Source organism: Pongo abelii, chromosome 12, assembly GCF_028885655.2.
Source record: "Pongo abelii isolate AG06213 chromosome 12, NHGRI_mPonAbe1-v2.0_pri, whole genome shotgun sequence".
Taxonomy (NCBI): Eukaryota; Metazoa; Chordata; class Mammalia; order Primates; family Hominidae; genus Pongo; species Pongo abelii.
The window spans coordinates 58,219,747-58,239,798 of record NC_071997.2 but is presented as its reverse complement, the minus strand read 5'-3'; the positions used below and the strand labels follow the sequence as shown (position 1 = coordinate 58,239,798).

At 40.5% G+C, this 20,052-nt stretch overlaps 1 protein-coding gene across 4 annotated transcripts in view; it reads left to right on the top strand.

Annotated features, from left to right (window-relative positions):
• The window catches only part of TET3 (tet methylcytosine dioxygenase 3), a 114,554-nt gene that overhangs the window by 66,565 nt on the left and 27,937 nt on the right, over positions 1 to 20,052 (top strand). For all 4 annotated transcript variants that reach the window (XM_054548039.1, XM_002811898.5, XM_054548040.2 and 1 more), the window contains one exon: positions 17,531 to 17,621. In XM_054548039.1, the coding sequence (XP_054404014.1) occupies positions 17,531 to 17,621 (91 nt within the window). The remainder of the gene's footprint in view (positions 1 to 17,530; positions 17,622 to 20,052) is intronic.

Here is a 20,052-nt window from a genome sequence, read left to right as displayed (position 1 = left end):
AGGAGGAGGGAAGGGGGCAGATAAGAGAAAGAATAAGAAAAGAATTAACTGCTCCAGTGACTGGTTGGATGTAGCAGTAAGGGAGGAGGAGTGGTCACAGGTGACTCCTGAGGTTTCAGGCTGGGCGACCGGGTTGATGGTGCTGCCTTTCACCAAGGTTAGAAATACTGGGAGGGCAGCAAGTCTGGGTACCTGGCTTTTGAGATGTCTGTGGGACCTGGCAGTGTCCATCTGGTCAGATCTGTGAACTGGTAGTTCTTTGGCAGACTGATGGTAACTGAAATGTTCAGTCCTGGTCATTTCACCAGGCTGACTGTGGAGATCAAAAAGAAGCCCGAGAATGGAAGTTACCACCATTTAGGGGAGAGGAGCACAAACAGGGGGCTTCAAAGAAAGTGTGGAAAAGATGTGGGAAGAAATTGAGGAGAGGGTAGGTTAAAGAACCAATGGATAGTTTCAAGGTTGGGAGGGCTAACAGCATCAGAAAAGAAGGGTTAGGATTTAATGCTGCATTCTTTCTTGTCTTACATTATTTGTTCTATGTGCACCAGTCTTTGCAGTTAAAGCCCAGGTTCCTTAAGCACAAGGACTGCATTTGTTGTTGTTGTTGTTGTTGTTGTTGTTTCAGATGGGGTCTCACTCTGTCACTCAGGCTGGAGAGCAGTGGCATACTCACAGCTCACTGCAGCCTTGACCTCCTAGGCTTGAGCGATCCTCCTGCCTCAGCCTCCCAAGTAGCCAGGACTACAGGCATGCACCACTATGCCTGGCTAATTTTTTACATTTTTTGTAGAGGAGATGGGGTCTTGCCATGTTGCCCAGGCTGATCTTGAACTCCTGGGCTCAAGCGATCCACCCACCTTGGACTCCCAGAGTGCTAGGATTACAGGAGTGAGCCACCGTGCCTGGCCACGTGTTGTATTTATAAAGCATCTAGACTGGTGCTAAGCCTATGGCAAGTACCCTTCATATTTTTTGGTCAACTGGTCAGCCTTATTCTACCTCCATATTTATACTCTGCGAAGGTGTCAAATGGGTTTAGGAATGATCTCCTTACCTTTAATGTTTATGGTCTTGAATATGCCCATTATTATAAAGGCCCAGCATGCTGTACATGGTTTCACAGGCAGCTGACCTGAGATTTTAGTGTTAAAAAATTCATCCAGCACACCTGATCCAGAGTAGGGCCTAACATTCTACCTGCCGGTGGCTGTGGCTTTGTTAACTATCAGGAGGCATCATGCTAGCAGTCATTGACTGTCATTAAAGTGGAATCTGATTATCTATATAATCTTATGCTCTTCAGCGTTAAGTCCGCTAAAATTATATCAGGAAACTGAGTTCTGTGGTTTGAATGTTTTTGTTTCCCCAAACTTATGTTGAAACTTAATCCCCTAAAGGCAGTATTGAGAGGAGTGGCCTTTAAGAGGTGATTGGGTGATGCAGGCTTTATCCTCATGAATGGATTAATTCATTCATGGGTTAATGGGTTAATGGATTAACAGGTTAGCGTGGCAGTGGGACTGGTAGCTCTATTCAGAAAGGGAAGAGAGACCTGAGCTGGCACACCCAGCCCCTCACCATGTGTCCTGCACCACCTGAGACTCTGCAGAGTCCCCATCAACACGAAGGGCCTCAACAGGTGTGGCCCCTTGACCTTGGACTTCTCAGACTCCAGATAGATTCCTCTCCTTTATAAATTACCCAGTTTCAGGTATTCTGTTATAAACAACAGATAATGAACTAAGAAACTGGGGCAATTATGTAGGATTGTTTGGAAAGAGTAGATAGGTACAAATGGAGCCTTTGTGTGATCTTGACATCTGTATACAGATTAATATAATAACATTAATATACATTAATTGTATACATCTCTCTGTACTAATGTCATAAAAAAGAAATGCTTCAGCTGTGCTCCTGTGTATATTCCTGGCCACTGGTTCCCCACTGGAAAAATGTGGATGCCTTAGTCTGTGTGTAGAGAGTGCGGAAAGGTGGAAGGTTCTTTTAGAAATTAAGCATCTCTCTTTCTGTTAGGTAGTAATGAGTGGTTTCTTGTGTTAAGTGTCTCTTGCTGATAGCAGAAAGGATATATTCATTCTCTCCCCAGCCTAGAGCAGAAATGGAACAGAACATATTTTTCTATTTTAATGAGTATAGAATTAAGTGCACAAGGTTAAGAAAAAACACTTAAAGCCGTATAACGAGCATTTTCTCAAAAATTGGATTTTGCTCTCCTGAGCTCTCCCCCAGAGCTTTCTACCATGTATTTTAGAAAGGGGGGAAAAAAAAGAACCACCTTCACTTCTTCTCTCAGTGATCAAAACAAGACATAAAATAGATTTTTCTTTAAGAAGAGTTGAGCCATTTCCCAGCGATGCCACTTTACCTTTATGGAGAAGGAAGAAATATTTACCCTGGGAACTACAAGGTAAAATAGTGACTTAACAGCAAGATGGTAAAATACTCCTTTCCTGAAACCTGGGAAAGGAACCAAATCAATAAAAATAGAGGAAAAGGTTTCATCAGCTGAAATTTGGGAATAGCCCCAATCTTCAACCATGAATTCCAAGGGCTGTCTGCCACTTTGAGATGAAATTGAATTAAAGAATGACACACTGAGTACACAACTCCCAGTGTTGGGAAAAATAACAGAGGGACCCCACAACTTGGAGAAATGGGCTGGAAGATGGGAGACCACCGTCTAGAAGCCATGCTCTCTGGAAACCAGGGAATGCAGGCAGAGCATGTTCCCCATTTGCTCCAGCTTTTGAAGGGGATAAGGTCTGGGCTGAGGATGAGGATGGTGGGCTGGAGAGATGGGAAATAATATCCTAAGAGCTGGCTTTGTAGCTGAGGGTCAACAGTACCGAAAAGGCTATTGTGCAAAGAAAAAATATTTGCTGAACCACCAAACAAAAATCCTGCCAACTGTGGGGCTTTATTTTAACTTGACATCTTATCAGAGTGACCAGCTCAGTCCCTTTCGAGGGAATGAACCAAAATCCTAAGAGTGTCTCTCTGCATCAGGACAGAGTACAACCCAACCCTCAACATACACATAAAAATTTAGAGTCATTGGCTCCAACAGACAAAGGGCTTGGAGATGAAATTTCCCAGTCGCAATTGTCCACAGCCAGCCCCAGTTCTCCTATCCCCTCTCAGACTGCTGAACTTTCAAACTAATAATTGAAACCTCTACAGCATCCAGTTATCTAGCTGAATTTTTAAGGACAGAATTTGAGCACTGTCCAGGTAAACAGGAGTAAGGAAATTCTTCCCACTCTATTTTTGGGCAAATGAGTATAGACCAGTGGCTTTCAATTGGAGGCTTTCCATTCCTCTCCCCCAGGGGACATTTGGCAATATCTGAGGACATTTTTGGTCATCACAAGTGGTGTGGTACTACTGGCGTCTAGAAGCTAGGGATGCTGCTAAACCTCCTAACAGCCCCTACAGTAAGGAACTAGTTGATCCAAAATGTCAGTTCTGCCAAGGGGGGGAAACTAGAGATCAGCTTCTCCTGTGAGAAGATTGATTAACAAACAAACAAAATCAACATGGTAGCCATTCAAATTCTGTAGGAAAAGTGGAGGAACTAATATAACATTTAATATGAAAATTTATAATTCTTTGTACATTTTCATTAGTGTTAACAAGCTTAGTTGCAAACAAATACTTTAGCTAAAAAGAGAAAATTTACATGAGAAAATACAGGAATTGTTTAAACCGCTTTTATCTTCAGGGAAGTTGAAGAAAACAGTCGCTATGAAATAAAAAATGAAAGATGAGGTGCTAAGTTATAAAGAAGTCGTGAGAGTTATGGATTAAATTCCAGAAGAACCATGCCATTACAAAGCACATAAAAAGTGCATTAAGAAGCTACAAAAAGCAGAATCAGAGTTAACAGGAAAAGCAGATCGGTGAGGAAGAGGCATGGTCTTGAAAGTTCACCCCAAAACAGGAAAATGTAGAAACGAACAGTATCGCTGTGGCGTACAGCGAGGGAAGAAGAAGAGAGGGACAGTAGGGACCCCACACGCAGATTCATTCTGGTGGGAATCTTGGGAACACTCGGCGTTCTCGGCGAACAGTGTGGAGCGAACTGAACAAACGTGAGAGTCATAGGTAGAATAGAAAACATTTTTGAAGTGAAAAGTTGTTATAATAAGTTATCATGTCCCAGGGAAAATGAGGGAAATTTGACAAATAACAATGGTGATTAACTTATTAAATTTCAAGGGTGAAGAATCACCTACAAGTTAAAAAAAAAAAAAAAAAAGTTGGTCACATATATTAGGTTTTTGTAGACAAATGTTTTTTTAATTTTTAAATTTTTTTCTCTTTTAAAAGCACTTTCAAAAAACATTTTGTATTGAAATACGCCTACAGGAAGGTATGTAAATCACAAGTGTACAGCTCTGTATTGAGTGTTTTATAAAAGACACACACTCATGTAAATAGCAGAACAGAATTTTACCAGCATCTCAGAAGCCTCCAAAGTCCACCCCTCCAGGCACATGCCACCCAATCCCCTAAAGCATAGGCTGGCAGCCTGCAGACCAAACCTGGCCCACATTCATGTATAAAAGGGATTTTTATGTTTTTAAATGGTTGAAAAAAAAAGTCAGTTGAAGAATAACATTTCATGACTCATGAAAATACCAGAGTCTGTAAAGTTTTATTAAAACATGGCCAGGCTCATTTGTTGATCTGTTGTCTATAACCACTTTTGCACTACAACAGCACAGTTGAGTAGTTGCCCCTGAGATTGCAGAGCCTAAGATGTGTACTGTCTGGTGCTTAGCAGAGTAAGTTTGCTGACCCCTGTCCTAGGGTAACTATTCTATTCTAACTTCTTACCACACTGATCAGTTTTGCCTGTTCTTGAACTTCATACAATGAAATCATGAATATGTATCATATGCTCTTTCATATTTTGGCTTTTGCTCAATGATGTGTTTGTGAGGTTCATCTATATTGTGTTTTTATTTTATTTATTTAATTTTTTTTTTTTTTTTTGAGATAGAGTCTCACTGTGTTGACCAGGCTGGAGCATAGTGATGCAATATCAGCTTACTGCAACCTTCGCCTCCCCGGTTCAGGTGATTCTCCTGGCTCAGACTCCAGAGTAGCTGGGACTACACGCATGCGCCACCACACCTGGCTAACTTGTATTTTTTTAGTAGAGACAGGGTTTCACCAGATTGGCCAGGCTGGTCTCGAACTCCTGACCTCAGGTGATCTGCCTGCCTTGGCCTCCCAAAGTGCTGGGATTACAGGTGTGAGCCACCATGCCTGACCTATTTATTTTTAGAGAGACAGGATGTCACTGCTGTCCAAGCCAGAGTACAGCGATGTGATCATAGCTCACTGCAACCATGAACTCGTTGGCTCAAGCGATCCGCACACCTCCCAAGTAGGTGGGACTACAGGCACATGCCACTTTGCCTGGCAAATTTTTAAATTTTTTTTAGAGACAAGGTCTCTCTTTGTTGCCCAGGCTAGTCTCTCACCTTCGCCTCCCAGCATGCTGGGATTGCAGGTGTGAGCCACCGTGCCTGGGCCCTGTGTTATCTGTATGTATGTACATTTGTTATCTGCCCCATCGTTCATTCTCATAGCTGTACGGTATTCCATTTTTTGAATACACCACAGTGTATCCAGTAGGTCGCTGATGGTCTTTTGGGTTGTTTCCAACTTGGGGTTGTTATGAATCATGCTGATATAAGACATTCTTATACCTGTCTCTTGGTGCATTTATGTATGCATGTGTATACTTAGGTATTTACCTAGGACTGAAATTGTGTGTGTTCAGCTTTAGTAGGTACCATTGGTCTTCCAAAGTGGTTGTTACAGTTTAAGCTCCCACCAGCATTGCTCCACATTCTCACAAGCAAATGGTGCCATCCAGTCTTTGCCATTTTGGTAGATGTATAATAGTATCTCACTGTCGTTTTAATTTGAATTTCCCTGATGCCTAATGAGGGTGAGCAGTTTGTCATATGCCGTCTTTTGTAGAGTTCCTGTTCAAGTCATTTCTGTTCAAGTTCCTGTTCAAGTCATTCAAGTTGCTGTTCAAGCCCATTTCTCTATTGTTTTTCTTATTGAGTGGTAAGGGTTCTTTATTTTGGATATATGGGTCCTTAGTTGGATACGTGTATTGCAGTTCTCAGAGTAGCGTATTGAGATTAAAAAGTTTGATCCAAGTTCGACTTACTTAAGTCACCATCCGTATGTAAAGTCTTCATAAAAACATTTTTAAATATGCAAGAACTCAAATTTTCTAGAGATGAATCAAAATAATAATAGATGGGGAAGTTGTAGTATGGAGAGGCTGGCAATGAACACTGAATCTGTTCAAATGTAAAGTCTAACTTTAAATGACAGTTATTTTTCTAAAACAAAAGATATTTACTTAAACTCTACTTAAGATATATTTTTATGTTAAACATCTTAACATGTAGCAGAGGGAAATATCTTCCTGAGGATACCAGTGAAAAGCAGAAGTAAAGGAGGAGGTGGGAGAAATTATAGAGGTGCTAACTTTTCTCTTTAGAAGTACTTTTAGCATTTTTAAAAACATACTATAGATTTTCCAGATTACCAGGGATGGTGCTGGTGGGGGAAATAGAAAATACAAAATCTGCAGCAAACGAAGAAGACAAGGAAGCATTAAACATGGAAAACGTAAAATGCCAGAAATATATGTTATAACAATGAATGTAAGTAGGGTAAAGTCGCCTGTTGAATTTAAGATTGAATAGCATTAAAGAGCACCAAGAAGGTTAGTAAACCTTGTTTCACTGTGAGAAAAAAGAGAACCATATGCTGAAGGATCTAAATACTTGGTTAAGTTCAGGTGAAACTTTTTTTTTTTTTTTTTTTGAGACAGAGTATCACTCTGTCACCCAGGCTGGAGTGCAGTGGTGCAATCTCGTCTCATTGTAACCTCCGCCTCCTGGGTTCAAGCCATACTCCTGCCTCAGACTCCCGAGTAGCTGGGGTTACAGGCATGCACCACCCCGCCCGGCTAATTTTTGTATTTTTGGTGGAGATGAGGTTTCACCATGTTGACCAGGCTGGTCTCTAACTCCTGACCTCAAGTGATCTACCCGCCTCAGCTTCCCAGAGTGTTGGGATTACAGGCCTGAGCCACCATACCTGGCCTAAAACTTTTTTTTTTTAATGGAGTATGCCAGGCTTCTCATGTAAGATCACTTTGAGAAGTCTAATTCCCACTGTTGGTGAAGCCCAGTTGTCACTAGGTTAAGGTGGTAAGAGCAAGAGCCAGGTCTTGCCATTATAAAGTTATGTTTTCCCCTTTGTGTCCAGCAAATAATTTGTCAGGCAATAATTCACCACCATGTGATTATCCAGTTCCCCATCAGTCTTTAGTCATATCATGTCTACTGATAATCCTTGTGTAAGTTAATTTTTCATTAGGGATTGCAAACTGATGATATTCTAATTCTGTCCATCCTTTTTTTACATTTAATACCTTACAAAACCTGAAAGATGCTCAATAATTCAGTCACAGAAGGACAAATGCTGCATGATTCCACTTATATGAGTTTTTGTAAAATAGACTTATAGAAGTAGCAAATAGAATGCGATTGCTAAGGGATGGGGGAGGGGGAGATGAGTTGTTCCGTGGGTATAAAGTTACAGTTATGCAAGATGCGTAAGTTCTAGAGATCTGCTGTACAACATACTAAACATACTGTATCATGCAGCTAAAAGTTTCAGAGGGCAGATCTGGGCTGGTGCAATACCTCTGCCTACAATCCCAGCACTTTGGGAGGCCGAAGTGGGAGGATCACTTGAACCCAGGAGTTTGAGACCAACCTGGGCAACAAAGCCCATCTCTACAGACAAAAATAAAATAAGTAAAATAGATTCTAAAAGAAGGGTAGATCTTATCTTTAGAGTTCTTACCAAAAAAAGTGCTGTTTTTCATTTGATTACTTTCTAAGTAAGAAAGCCAGGATAATGCATAATTTTCCCCTTAATTACCAATTGTCAGAATATAAGAGTTGGCTTAGTATCCCATTTCATCAGTTGGAAGAAGTGTGAGCATATGTGGCTTTATACTACTTAAAAAACATCTCAAAGCTCTCTGAAGTCAGAATATAGCTTATAATCAATGATGTCTTATACTAGTTGTTGGCCAAGTGGCCATTATGGCACCCGTATACACGCATGAATTTGGTCATAGCTTTTCATATTGTTATCTCAGTGAGTTATGAATATAGTTAGTATTATGTGTGTTAAGATTAAATACTGTTTAAATTGTCTTCAAAAAGAATACAGTGTGATTCAGTGTTGAAACAAAGTTATTGTGTGTAGAAACATGGAAACTAAGCTTCTGAGCATTTCTTTTTTATTTTTTTTGAGACAAGGTCTTACTTACTCTGTCTCCCAGGCTGGAGTGCAGTGGTGTGATCCCCACTCACTACAACCTCTGCCTCCCAGGCTCAAGTGATCCTCCCACCTCAGCCGTTTGAGTAGCTGGGACTACAGGCGTGCTTGCCACCACACCTGCCTAATTTTTGTTTATTTGTTTTTTGATAGAGGTGGGGTTTCACCATGTTGCCCAGGCTAGGCTCAAGCAGTCTGCCCACCGCAGCCTCCCAAAGTGCTGAGATTTTAGGCATGAACCACCACAGCTGGCCCAGATTTTTTTTTTTCAATAAATATACTGGAACATTTTTTGGAGACGTGTAAAAAATTTTAAAAAACTGACGAACAAAATGCATAGCCTAGAAATACTGAAAAAAGTTCTTAATAAATGGTAAATATGTCACAAATGCGTAAAATATATGTAGATACTAGTCTATGTGTTAATTATCTGTTATCAGTAAGACTTCCAGTCAACAGTAGGCTATTAGTAAAGTTTCAGGGAAGTCAACAGATATATGTAGGTTTTCAACCACACTTGGGACTTGATGCCCCTAACCTCCATGTTGTTCAAGAGTCAACTGTATTCCTGAAAACATGCAACTCATTTACTGTATTTAGCTTGTATTTTTCTCTTTATGTATATATAGTGATAGATCCATCTAAGCAAGTCTAAAAGCTTTTTCAATGAATATGAGATAAAAAGTGAAAGTGATTATGATAGTATTGCCATGGTTTAAGTGACAAGGTTTATCTTTTAATGGTAACTCATAGAAATTATGCATATTATAGCAGTTGAAATGAAAGTGAAGTGAATAGTCACCTTCAAGGACAAAGGAGTGTTTGTTATTTTTTCCTCTTTTCTCTTTTTTGAACATCATTGTGGACTAATGAATATTTATATATTTAATGTGTTTTAGTTACAGTCATTCTTTTTGCTCAGATTGTCCCAAATTTGGCCAGTGGGATGCCCCTTCAAGCCAGTTCCTGTGGTCTTTGGACATACCTCACCTCAGATCATTCTTTGATCATTTCTTTGCTTTTTGTTCAACAAGAAATATCCAGGGCACATCATACTTTTCCTGCCTCAGACCTTGAATTAACCATTTCTCCAAGGCCACCTGGTTTCTTTTTTATTTTTATTTTTTGGCTTGGTCACCTGGTTCGTCCGTCCTTCCTTCCGTCCTTCCTTCCTTCCTTCTCTTTCTCTCTTTTCTTTTCTTTTTTCTTTCTTTCTTTTTCTTTTTTCTTTTCTTTTCTTCTTTCTTTCTCTTTTCTTTTCTTTCTTTCCTTCTTTCCTTTTCTTTCCCTTTCTTGCCTTTCCTCTTCTCTTCTCTTTTCTTTTTCTTTTTTTAGACAGAGCCTCGCTCTGTCTCGAGGCTGGAGTGCAGTGGCGCAATCTCAGCTCACTGCAACCTCTGCCTCCCAGGTTCAAGTGATTCTCCTGCCTCAGCCTCCTGAATAGCTGGGGCTACAGGCACCCGCCGCCATGCCAGCTAATTTTTGTATTTTTAGTAGAGATGGGATTTCACCGTGTTAGCCAAAATGGTCTTGATCTCCTGACCTCGTGATCTGCCTGCCTTGGCCTCCCAAAGTGCTGGGATTTCAGGTGTGAGCCACCGTGCCCGGCCCACCTGGTTCCTTTTAAAGGATAATGGTGTTTAGAAATCAAAACCAGAGAGCTAGGGATACTTACAGCTACTAGAATGTCATTGCTCTTATGTTTCTCCAGCGGACAGGACCTGAGTTCATAATGATATTTATAATTCAGACTTAACAATACAGAGGTTTTACTTCTTTGATTTTTATATTTGTATCTCCTTTATCTTATACTTAATAAGATACTTAATATCTTAGTTCCTAGCTCAGGATCTTTAAGTACCATATATAACATTTATTCAATATATAAAATGAAAACTATATGAAAATGAGACATTTACATAACAAGAAATTGATGGTGGTAGTGTATATATATATATGTTACACATATGCATGCACAGAAGATAATATATATAATGATATCTATAATATATATCCTCATATAACATATATGAGGATAATTAAATTTGTACATGTATACTAGTTTTATAACTTTGTTGTAAGTCAGCAACTTTGTTGTCAGATTTCTTTTCTAGAATATCTTTTCCCTTATACTCAGGGGAGGAGACATAAGTAAAAGAAACAATGCTTTTAAGAGACTCCTTGGGCTGCCCTGTAAACTGCTGAAAGTGGCTTTGGTTTTGTTTGGCACTTGGAGCTTTCTCTGCCCTTTATGTTTTAGTGGCTTCCCAGAGAAACCTGACCAGCCAGTTCTAGATTGTCTTGGTTTTAGATCTTCGTATCTTGTTTTCCAGCTATTGGGATGGAGTTGCTAAGATTTAGTTTGTGCCTTCTCCTTGAAAATCTCCTTTCTCTGTCCTTAATCATGTAAGTTTTGAGTTTTTGTGACTTAGGGCAGAAGGTGGTCACCAAAAGCTACATGATGTTTCTCTTCCCAGCTTAAGACCCTGCAGTCAATTTGTTACTTTGAATTCTCTCCAGACAATAGAAACTGGAACAGAGCCCAGAAGTTCTGGCATATTCTTATGTTCTATTTTCTGTATACTGTGTGGTCTCCTAGCACCTATAAAGAGCTTTCAGACCACTGCCTCCAGCACCCATATTCTTATATTCTCTTTCTCTCCCTCCCCCTCCCCACTCCCCCCTGCTCTCCCTTGGCCTTCTCCTCTCCCCACCTCTTCACATGCATCCTTCTGTAATTCTATCTTATGGTTCAAAATAGTGCCCATTTGGAATGAGTCATTTCTAACACTTTAGTTGAAAATACTCATTCATGAAATGTTTAAGCACGGGTACCTTGCATCTCATCTAATCTTCAACAATTCTCTTATGTAAAAACATTATTTTAACTATGTTGAGGCTCATAAAGGTTGTGTAATTTGCCCACAGTCACATAATTTGTTTGGTGGAGCCCGGACAACAGCTACCTATTGAGCTTATGTTATCTGTCAAATACTGTGCTAAGCCCTTTGTGTATTTTACACATAGAGGCATGAGGATTAGACAGGTTGGGAAGGTAACTCATTGTAGTTGCCCAGGTTTCCGTCTGTAAGATCAGTATTTGTTATTCTGTGCTACATTAACAATTACGTAACAATTATGTAAAATACATATACATGCCTCGATAATTGACATTGTATACAAGATGCTTTAGAAGTCCAGAGGGAAAACAGCCTGAGAAAGTTCAATAGGGCTTCACAGAAAAAGTGGCATTTAAACTAGGCCCTTTCTTGGAGCTGGAGCTGCAAGGAAAGAAAGGAAAAAAAAAATGAGTTTTTCCAAAAGGAGAGATCCAGAAAGGCACTGTTGTCAATGAGAAAACATATTTAAGGACATGGGATACCAAGTGGTTGTGTGGCAGAGCCCTTGGTGGCTGGGACAGGTTGCAAGGCAGGGAGGTGTGTGGAGATGGTGTGGTGGGGACTTTGTGGACCACATTCTGAAATTTGGATTCTGTCTTCTGTCCAGCGTGGCATCATCAATGGAAAGTGATGTAAACAGATTTCTGTTTGGGGACTATAACTAGTGGTATTGGGTAGGATGACTTAGGAGGGCTCAGACCAACTGTTAGGAGATCATGGCGATAATTGAGGCAAGAGCCTGACCCAGGACAGTAGGGAGGGGTGAGGAGCCTCCATGAGTAGACGCCGTCAGTGGCAAGCTACTTTGATCAGGTCAGGTCATCTGCTTGGCTGCACACTCCATGGCTAACCGTTTTTTTTTTTTGTTTTGTTTTGTTTTGTTTTTTTACTGGAACACAACTGAACTCAGTTTAAACTTGCTTTTACTTTGCTATTCTTAGAGTTCGTAAAGACATATGTATATACCTTTATGCTTGTACGTGTGTGTATGTACAAATGTATATGTGATTGTGTGTACACGAACTGTAGCATCTTATACATACCGTACTGAAATTTTTTTTTCTCCCACTTAAAATATCTCGGAGGTCATTTTCTGTCAGTAAATCTGAAGCTGCTTAATTCCTTTTGACAACTGCTCAATATTTCGTTATATGGATATGCTGTAATACATTTAACTAGTCCATAATAATGGACATTTAGGTTATTTCTGGTATTTTTCCATTACAAACAATGATATAATGAGTATTCTTGTTACATAGGTCATTTTTTACATATACAATTATCACGGAATTCCTAGAAATAAATTTTTTAAGGAATTTGAAATTCTTTGATATTGCTAATTCAAACAGATTATGCATTTGTCATTTTAATGTATTGCTAAATTATTCTTTATACTGCCTGTATCCTCACCAACACAATGACTTATCAGACTTTTTGATAGGGACTCCTCTGAAAGAGGGAAAATGACATCTCATTGTAGCTTTACGCATGTTTGAGCCATTTTTCAAGAACCATTGGTATCTTTTTTTCATTTTTCTCTTGTGTTGTTGACCTTGTTCAGCTATAGTAGCTCTTGATATATTAAGGAAATTAGCCTTTTGGCTGATATGAGTTCCAGATCTCTCTTCCCAGTGTGATGTTTGTCTTTCAGCTTGACTTTCAGTAGTTACTACAAAGTTTTTCTTCAGTTGATTTATCAGGGTTTTATTTATTTATTTTTGGGAGTGGCTTTGGAATTTTATGCCATACTTAGAGAAGACCCTTCTTCATGATTATTTTTGAAAACTTCCATTTTTTTCCTTGTAGCACGTGTACAGTTTAATTTTTTGTGTATTTTAATCTTTCAGCCATTTGGAATGGATTTGGGGGAGAAGATACTAAGTATGGATCAAACTTTTTTCCCCCAGTTGTCCTAACACTACGCATTGAAAGTTTTATCTTTCCCTATTGATAGGAAATGCCATTAGGTATCTTATGTATAGGTCTTGTCTGCCTGGCTAGATCATACAGTTTTTAAAGGCAACAGTCAGGTATTATTCTATCTTGTATGCCCCATAAAGCTGAGCATAATGATCTGGATAAAATAGGTATTAAATTAATTTTTTACATTTAAAAAATTGTGTTTTATATAACATAGGAAAGTAGAGTTTAATGAAATTTTATAAAATGAACCTGTGTGACCACCACCTGGATCAAGAAATAGACCACTTCTAGCCCCCCAGGAGTTGCCTCTATGCCCTTTCTTCTTATTATTATTTTTTCCTTGATGCAGGGTCTTGCTCTGTCACGCAGGCAGGAGTGCAGTGGTGCAATCATAGCTCACTGCAGCCTTGAACTCCTGGTATCAAGTGATCCTCCTGCCTCAACTTTCCAAGTAGCTGGGACTATAGGCACATACCAACAAGCCTGGCTAGGTTTTTATTGTTGTTATTTGTTTGTTTGTATTGTCAGGGTCTCACTATGTTGCTCAGCCTGGTCTCAAACTCCTGGACTCAAGTGATCCTCCCCTTGGCCTCCTAAAGTGCTGGGATTACAGGTGTGAGCCACCGTGCCCAGACTTGTATGCCTTTCTAATCATATTCCTCTTCCATCCCCTAGAAGTAACCATTCTCTTAACTTTTGTGACAATGATTTCCTTGCTTTTCTTTTTATTAAGTTGAACCATATCACTTTTTGATAGGTCAAAAATCATTGACTGTCTGCAATTTCATATTTCAGCCTAGTAGTTTTTACTCACTATGTATGGATCTCTAAGCAGTATAGTTTGAGTCTGTTACTGAATATCATTTAAATGGAATCTTAACTGTATTCTGCTGTATTAGTCCATTTTCACGCTGCTGATAAAGACACACCTGAGATTGGGTAATTTATAAAGAAAAAGAGATTTAATGGACTCACAGTTCCACATGGCTGGGGAGGCCTCACAATCATGGTGAGAGGCACGTCTTACATGACAGCAGACAAGAGAGAATGAGAGCCAAGTGAAGGGGGTTTCCCCTTATCAAACCATCAGATCTCATGAGACTTATTCACTACCATGAGAACAGTATGGGGGAAACTGCCTCCATGATTCAGGTATCTCTCACCAGGTCCCTCCCACAACACAGAATTATGGGAGCTACAATTCAAGATGAGATTTGGGTGGGGACACAGCTAGACAGTATCATCTGCGTTGTGCTGCTTTCACTCACTGTGCTGTTGTAGTCAACCATGCTGTTGCAGGTTTCTGATTTTCATTGCTGAATATATTCCATAATATGACTACTGCATTTCAAGAGAAATCCATTCCACTGTTGCTGAATTATGGGCTGTGTCTTTATTTGGACTATTTTAACAAAAATACCAGCCAGTCCCAGTGTCTCAAGCCTGTAATCCCAGCACTTTGGGAGACCAAGGCAGGCAGATAGCTTGAGCCCAGGAGTTGGCGACTAGCGTGGGCAACATGGCAAAAATACAAAAATTTGCCAGGCGTGGTGGTACACACCTGTAGTCCCGGCTACTCAGGAGGCTGAGGTGGGAGGATCACTTGACCCTTGGAGGTCAAAGCTGCAGTGAGCTGTGATAGTGCCATTGCACTCTAGCCTGGGCACCAGGGTGAGACCTTGTCTCTAGAAAAAAATCCCATAGTCTGGGTGGTTTAAACGATGAACATTGATTTCTCACAGCTGTAGAGGCTGAGAATTCTAAGATCAAGGCACCAGCAGATCTGGTGTCCGTCGAGGGACCTCTCCTAGCATGTAGACACCACCTCCTCGCTATATCCTCACATAGTCAGGAGGGGAGAGGGAAAGGGGAAGCAAGCTCTCTGGTATCCCTTCCTATAAGGACCCTAGTCCCATTCAGGAGGCTGCCACCCTCTTGACCTAATTACCTCCCCAAAGCCCTACCTCCAAATGCTATCCCACTGGGGATTAGGCTTCAACATACAAATTTGGGAGAGACACAAACATTCAGTCCACAGCAGGCTGTCTACAGCTTTGACTCTTGTAGACAGTGTTGCTGTGAAAATCTTTGTATGTGGGTTTTAATGTGTGTGACTAAGATTTCTCCTAAGGATCAGCAAATTATGGCTCACTGTCTTTTTTTCTTCTACTTTTTAAATACTTTATTTTGAAATAATTTTACATTTATGGGAGAGTTACAAAGCTAGTGCAGAGAGTTCCTATATACCCTTTATATACCTTCTCTTGCTTGTAAATGTCTTATATAATTATGGTGTATTTAAAACGAAGAAATTAATGTTGATACAATACTGTTAACTACAGATTTTTTGGATTTCATCAGTTTTTCCACCAGTAGTCCTTTTTCTGTCATAGGACCCAATGTAGGATACTCTATTACATTTAATTGTCATGTCTTCTTAGATATGAAGCAAACTTACCAACTGTAGTACAGTAGGTGTACACTGTGTGTATAGTTTTTTTGTTTTTAGCCTCCTGATATCCAGCCAAATCACTGTTTTCCAAAGCCGCTACTATGTAGCCTTTTGGGTCTGTTTTCTTTCACTTAGAAAAACTCATTTAAAATTAATCCATGTTGTTACATGAATGGTTTGTTCCTTTTTACAAATTGAGTTGAGCTTCACGTAAAATTAACCATCTTAAAGTGAACACTTCAGTGACATTTTACATTCACAATGTTGTACGACCACATCTCCCTCCAGTTTTAAAATATTTTCATGACTCCAAAAAAACACCCTGTTACCCACCCATTAAGCAGTTACTCCTCATTCCTACCCACCCCCACCCCCCAGCCCCCAGCCTCTGGCAACAACCACCAGTTTGCTTTTTTGTTTCTATAGATTTACCTATTCTGAGTATTTCATATAAATGGAATCATACAATGTGTGACCTGTTTTGTATCTGGCGTCTTTCACTTAACAAAATGTTTTTGGCGGGACACAGCGGCTTATGCCTGTAATCCCAGCACTTTGGGAGGCCGAGGCGAGTGGATCACCTGAGGCCAGGAGTTCGAGACCAGCCCTGGCCAACATGGTGAAACTCCGTCTCTACTAAAAATACAAAATTAGCTGGGTGTGGTGGCGCATGCCTATAATCCCAGCTACTTGGGAGGCTGAGGCATGAGAATCACTTGAACGTGGGAGGCGGAGGTTGCAGTGAGCCAAGATCGCGCCATTGCACTCCAGCCTAGGCAATAAGAGCAAAACTCCATCTCAAAAAAAAAAAAAAAAGTTTTCAAGGATCATCCATATTGTAGCATGTATCAGAACTTCTTTTATTTAAATTGTGGTAAAGTATGTATAACTTAAATTTGCCATTTTAATCATGTTATGTGTACAGTTTAGTGGCATTAATTACATTCACAGTATTGTGCAACTGACACCACTATCTGTTTCCAAAACTTCATCAGCCTAAACAGAAACTCTGTCCCATTAAGCAATAACCCCTCATTTCCTGCTCCTCCCAGCCCCTGAGAACCTCTCATCTACTTTCTGTCTCTAGGAATCTGCCTCTTCTAGGTAATTCATATCAGGGAAATCCTACAGTATTTGTCCTTTGTGTCTGGTTTATTTTACTTGGCATAATGTTCTTAAGGTTCATCCTTGTAATAGCATGTATCAAAACTTCATTCCTTTTTTGGCTGAGTAATATTCTGTCATGTGGACATACGCATTTTATGTATCCATCCACCTGCTGATGGATGATTATGTTGTTTTCACCTTTTAGTTGTGGTGAATAAATGCTGCTCTGAACATTGGCATACAAGTATCTGTTTGAGCCTCTGTCTTCAGTTTGATTGGGTATTTACCGAGGAGGGCTTCTTTCACTTAACAAAATGTTTTTGGCCAGGTGCAGTGGCTCACTGGAGGGAAGTAGCTTGCTGACCCCTGGTCTTGAGTGTGTATCTAGAAATGGAATTACTGGGTCAGGCAGGATGCAACTGTTTAGCTTTATTGGATAATGGTAGGCAGAATCCCAAAGTGCTTAGATCACAGCTTTGACAACACTTGGTTTTATCAGATTTTTAAATTTTTGCCAATTTGGTCCATATGTGATGGTGTTTTATTGTGATTTTAATTTGTATTTCCTGATTTCTAATGGAGTTGAACACCTTTTCACATTTTCATAAGCCATGTGGGTTTCCTGTTTTCTAGCATGCCTATTAACTTTCCTGTTGGTGGTTTGCCTTTCTAAATTAATATTGACTAATTGATATTCCAAAAGTGTTTACTCTCTGTGTTTCTGCAGAACAAATAGTGGAGAAAGATGAAGGTCCATATTATACTCACCTGGGATCTGGCCCCACGGTCGCCTCTATCCGGGAACTCATGGAGGAGCGGTGAGTGATACACAGATGTCCAAGGAGAAATGGGTGTGCTGTTAATGGAATATGGATATTAAGCACCTCTCATTTTTCATTGCCTTGTAATAGACAATATACAGAAAGGAAACCCTGATAACGGGGTTAGGGAAGGCTGACTGTGGGAGCCTCACTTCCATTGTTTCTGGGTTTCTTTCATTCTGTAGGTCTGCCCAATTCATGTCCCCCTGCTTCTCTCTGTCTTGAAATGTTTTTATGGTTATATGGCTCTATGTCCTGTAGAGTTAGTTTCCTGCATCTGAATTTTGCTGATAGCTTTCCCGTGGTATTGTGGTATCGTTAAAAGTGTTTAACATGCCTCTATGTCCTATAAATTGGTAGTTAGACCGAAAGCCCTGATTGAGATCAGGTTATTTTTCCTTTTTTTCCAAAACTACCTCATAGGTGGAATTTTTTACCTCCCCTAGAGGAATGTAATGTCTCACTCCTGGCCAGTGGAAACCTACTCAGGTTGTCCCCTGAATCCTTTGGACAGGATCGCAGGGGTCTTTCATAGCTTTCTTGATTTCTCATATGGCAAGATATCCTGGGTTCACAATGTACGTTTATCCAAGAAGTCCTGGTTCCTTTTATTGGAGGAAAAAGTATTTAGAAAACAGACTCTGTCTACTAGGGGCACTCATGACTACACGGGGTTGTTCATTGTTTTTAGGGTGCTTAAGTAGAAAGAGCTATGTTGAATCTGGATTTTTCATTTTTGTTACTGCTTAGTGATTACATACATATGAGTTTATATTGACACTCCCAATTCAAATTCAGGACTCTAGGGTTTCTGTTTACTAGTTGTGGTTTTTGAGCAGTTCATACAGATGGAGACTTGGAAATCCATGTGCGTGTCCACGGCAGTTAGTAAACACTCTGAGTTCAAGTCTGTGGCTCAGGGGCTGAGAGCAGGGACTTGAGCCAGACTGAGGCCCAGTCCTGGCCCTGCCACTCACTGCTGAGTCCCTAGCAAGTTGTTCTGCTCTTCTGTGACTCAGTTTTCTTATCTGCAAAATAGAGATGATGATAAAAACACTTACACTATAGGAGTGTCATGAGGATAAACTGAATTTGATGAATTGATATGTGGAAACACTTAGTGCTTGTCATGAGTGCTGTGGAAAAGGTAGATAGTCATTAACCACCTCACAGACAAATGCACTGATTGCATTTTTTAGAACAAGCATTAGTTTTTTTTTGTTTTTTTTTTTTTGAGACGGAGTCGTGCTGTCACCCAGGCTGGGGTACAGTGGCATAATCTCAGCTCACTGCAACCTCCGCCTCCGGGTTCACGCCATTCTGCCTCAGACTCCCAAGTAGCTGGGATTACAGGCGCCCGCCACCACGCCCGACTAATTTTTTGTATTTTTAGTAGAGACGGGGTTTCACCGTGTTAGCCAGGATGGTCTCGATCTCCTGACCTTGTGATCCACCTGCCTCGGCCTCCCAAAGTGCTGGGATTACAGGCATGAGCCACCGCGCCCGGCCACATTAGTATTTTAATAATAAAAGCTAAGATGATGTAGACATAAGCATATGCTTGCCCATACATATACATACAGATAAGTGGAAAGCTGCGTGGCTTAGAGTTGTCGCAAATTTGGGAACCCCATTTTGTCTGACCATGGGAGCCAAACATTTTTTTTTTTTTTTTTTTTTTTGAGACGGAATCTGCTCTGTCCTCCAGTTTGGAGTGCAGTGGTGTGGTCTCAGCTCACTGCAACCTCTGCCTCCCAGGTTCAAGCAATTTTCCTGTCTCAGCCTCCCGAGTAGCTGAAACTACAGGTACGTGCCACCACTCCCGGCTAATTTTTGTATTTTTAGTAGAGACGGGGTTTCACCATGTTGGCCAGGCTGGTCTTGAACTCCTGACCACAGGTGATCTGCCCGCCTTGGCCTCCCAAAGTGCTGGGATTTACAGGTGTGAGCCACCATGCCTGGCAAGGAGCCAGATACTCTTGTCTGTGTAGCAGGGAACATGATTTTGAGCTGAATGACTATAACAGCTTCTCTGAATAAATAAAAGGTAAGATACATGGAGGACAGTGATCTGCAGTCATCACTCTTAATTTCCTAGACCATCTGGAAACATTTATATTCACCAGTCTGTAAATTCCAGCCTGGTATGAGGGCACTTCTGAGTCCATGAGCATGAGACAGATTTGAAGCTGTGTACAGTGTTGTCGTGCTTGCCTGCATGTGCTCACATGCCTGTGTGTTGTAGTTTGCAGATTAGACCAGGCAGCTTCTGGGCCGGTGATTTTTGTAAGGAATCTTGACACTATCATTTGCTGCAGGGGAGTCAAATGTACAAGTTTGATCTGCGGCAGGTTTTTTGTTCTGGGGTATTTTGGGGTAACAATTTTATAAGATTTCTAGACAGCTCTCTTAAACAACTTTTCATTAT